The 2,123-nt window shown below is 44.7% G+C and overlaps 1 protein-coding gene across 1 annotated transcript in view; it reads right to left on the reverse strand.

Annotated features, from left to right (window-relative positions):
* LOC115230732 (BMP-binding endothelial regulator protein-like) overlaps positions 1-1,895 on the reverse strand; it is a 10,700-nt gene extending 8,805 nt beyond the window's left edge. The window contains exons 1-2 of the mRNA XM_029800865.2: positions 1,803-1,895; positions 960-1,042 (exon numbers count right to left, since the gene is read on the reverse strand). Of these exons, the coding sequence (XP_029656725.1) occupies positions 960-1,042; positions 1,803-1,869 (150 nt within the window). The 5' untranslated portion in view covers positions 1,870-1,895. The remainder of the gene's footprint in view (positions 1-959; positions 1,043-1,802) is intronic.
* Between the last annotated feature and the right edge of the window lie 228 nt (positions 1,896-2,123).

Below are 2,123 nucleotides of genomic sequence, written 5' to 3' on the forward strand. Positions count from 1 at the left end.
ACGTCCCCGTCACTTAGCGGTTCGGCAAAAGAGACCGATAGAATAAGTACTGGGCTTACAAAGAATAAGTCCCGGGGTCGAGTTGCTCGACTAAAGGCGGTGCTCCAGCATGGCCGCAGTCAAACGACTGAAACAAGTAAAAGAGAGATAATGAAAAAGGCGGGGGCAAGGGAATGGTGTGGTGTGGGATTTGGCACCTTCAAATAACTGGACCATTTTATTTTGAGGGCTCTATGATAGGTGGTTCGTATCTGGGCATACTTGGTAACAAGATGATGCCTCACTTCGAAGGAGAAAACCTGTCTGGTTTCAGCAGGATGGGATTCCACCCCGTTTATCAGGTAAAGGTTCATGATTTTCTGAATGAACATTTTCCAGGGAGATGGCTCGGGTGTCGTGGGCCAATTGAATGGGCACCATGGTCACCTCATTTCACTCCCATGGACTTTTTCTCCAGGGGGCTACATTAAATCCCTTGTGTATTCTGAAAAGATTCGTGACCAAGGACCTCTACAAAGAATTGTCGAAACGTGTGAAGAAGCCAAACGCTAAGAAGAAATATTTGTGAGGGTTCATCGCAGTTTCAAATTCCGTATGAACATTTGACTAGAGCAGTGCTTTTCAACCATTTTGCTGGAGCGGAACCCCAAGAAAACATTCCACTGGCTCGAGAACCCCTGTGCAATAATTTAATAGTCTTATGCACACATATCTGCACAGGAGAATTAAAAATTACTGTCGATTTTAGCATTTTTGTAACTTCTTGCGGAACCCCTGGACTGTACTGGCAGAACCCTAAGGTTCCGCGGAACCCTGGTTGAAAACCACTGGTCTAGAGCCACATGGCCAACACGTCGAACATTTGTAATGGATTGCCTACTTCATTGCTAATAAAACATATTTGATATCTCCCATGGTGTGCGACTTTGTGGCCACCCTGAATAACACGTATAACTTACCTTACAGCTACACTCAATACAGGGGTCCCCTCCTGGGGTAAACGTGTCGCCATTTTTAAATACTTTCCCTCCAAAGGAACACCCTGTAAAGAAATGGGGAAAGAAATAATTCTCGGAAAATTCTCAAGCAGACCTTTCCATCGAAGTTTTACACAAAATTTCCCTCACAACACCCGGCTACAAAAAAAAACACAAAAATGGCCGTGCTGCACTCCCACGTATATTTTGTCTCCATCCAGTTCTCAGGTATTTTTTACACAAATTTTAATCAATTTTTTAAAATTACGGAAATAAACAATTAAACAAACGAACTTTCAGATAGAATTTATCTAACCATAAGCAAGCTTCTCAACACAAAGCGAACGATTTTTACACACAATATTCGAACGCCATCATCATCATCATCATCATCATCATCGTGATCATGATCATGGTCATTCACATCATCATCATCATCGTCATCGTCGACGCCGTCGTCGTCATCATCATCATCGTTGTTGCCGTCTTCATTACAGCCAACACCATCACCACCATCACCACCGCCACCATCACCACTGTCATCATCATCATCACCACCACCACCACCACCACCACCATCATCACTACCACCATCACCACCACCACCACTACCAACACAGCCATCACCACCACCATCACTACTACTACTACTACAATCACCACCACTGTCGTCACTACCGTTATCACCAGCACCATCACCACCACACTATCACTACCACCACCATCACCACCACCACCATCACCACCACCACCACCACTACCACCACCACCACCACCACCACCACCACCACCACCACACCATTACATGATATCTTATGGACTTACCGGCACAGGATGGACAGCACCTGCCTGGAATGTGCACAGGGTTGTGACACGGTGTGTAGCACTTCATGGTCGACGCCGTCACCACAGCAGCCTGAAGAGGAAGAACCGGTGCGTGTGTTAATATTGGCACAATGACCCTCCCGACACAAAAACAACAATAGCACACCATGTGTATGGGTATGTATGTATGTGCGTATATATGTGTGTGTATATGTATGTATGTGTGTGTATGTATGCGTATGTATGTGCGTATGTATGTGCGTATGTATGTATGTACGTATGTTTGTATGTATGTATGTACGTATGTTTGTATGTATGTAT

Source organism: Octopus sinensis, unplaced genomic scaffold (assembly GCF_006345805.1).
Source record: "Octopus sinensis unplaced genomic scaffold, ASM634580v1 Contig16238, whole genome shotgun sequence".
In the NCBI taxonomy this organism is placed as follows: domain Eukaryota; kingdom Metazoa; phylum Mollusca; class Cephalopoda; order Octopoda; family Octopodidae; genus Octopus; species Octopus sinensis.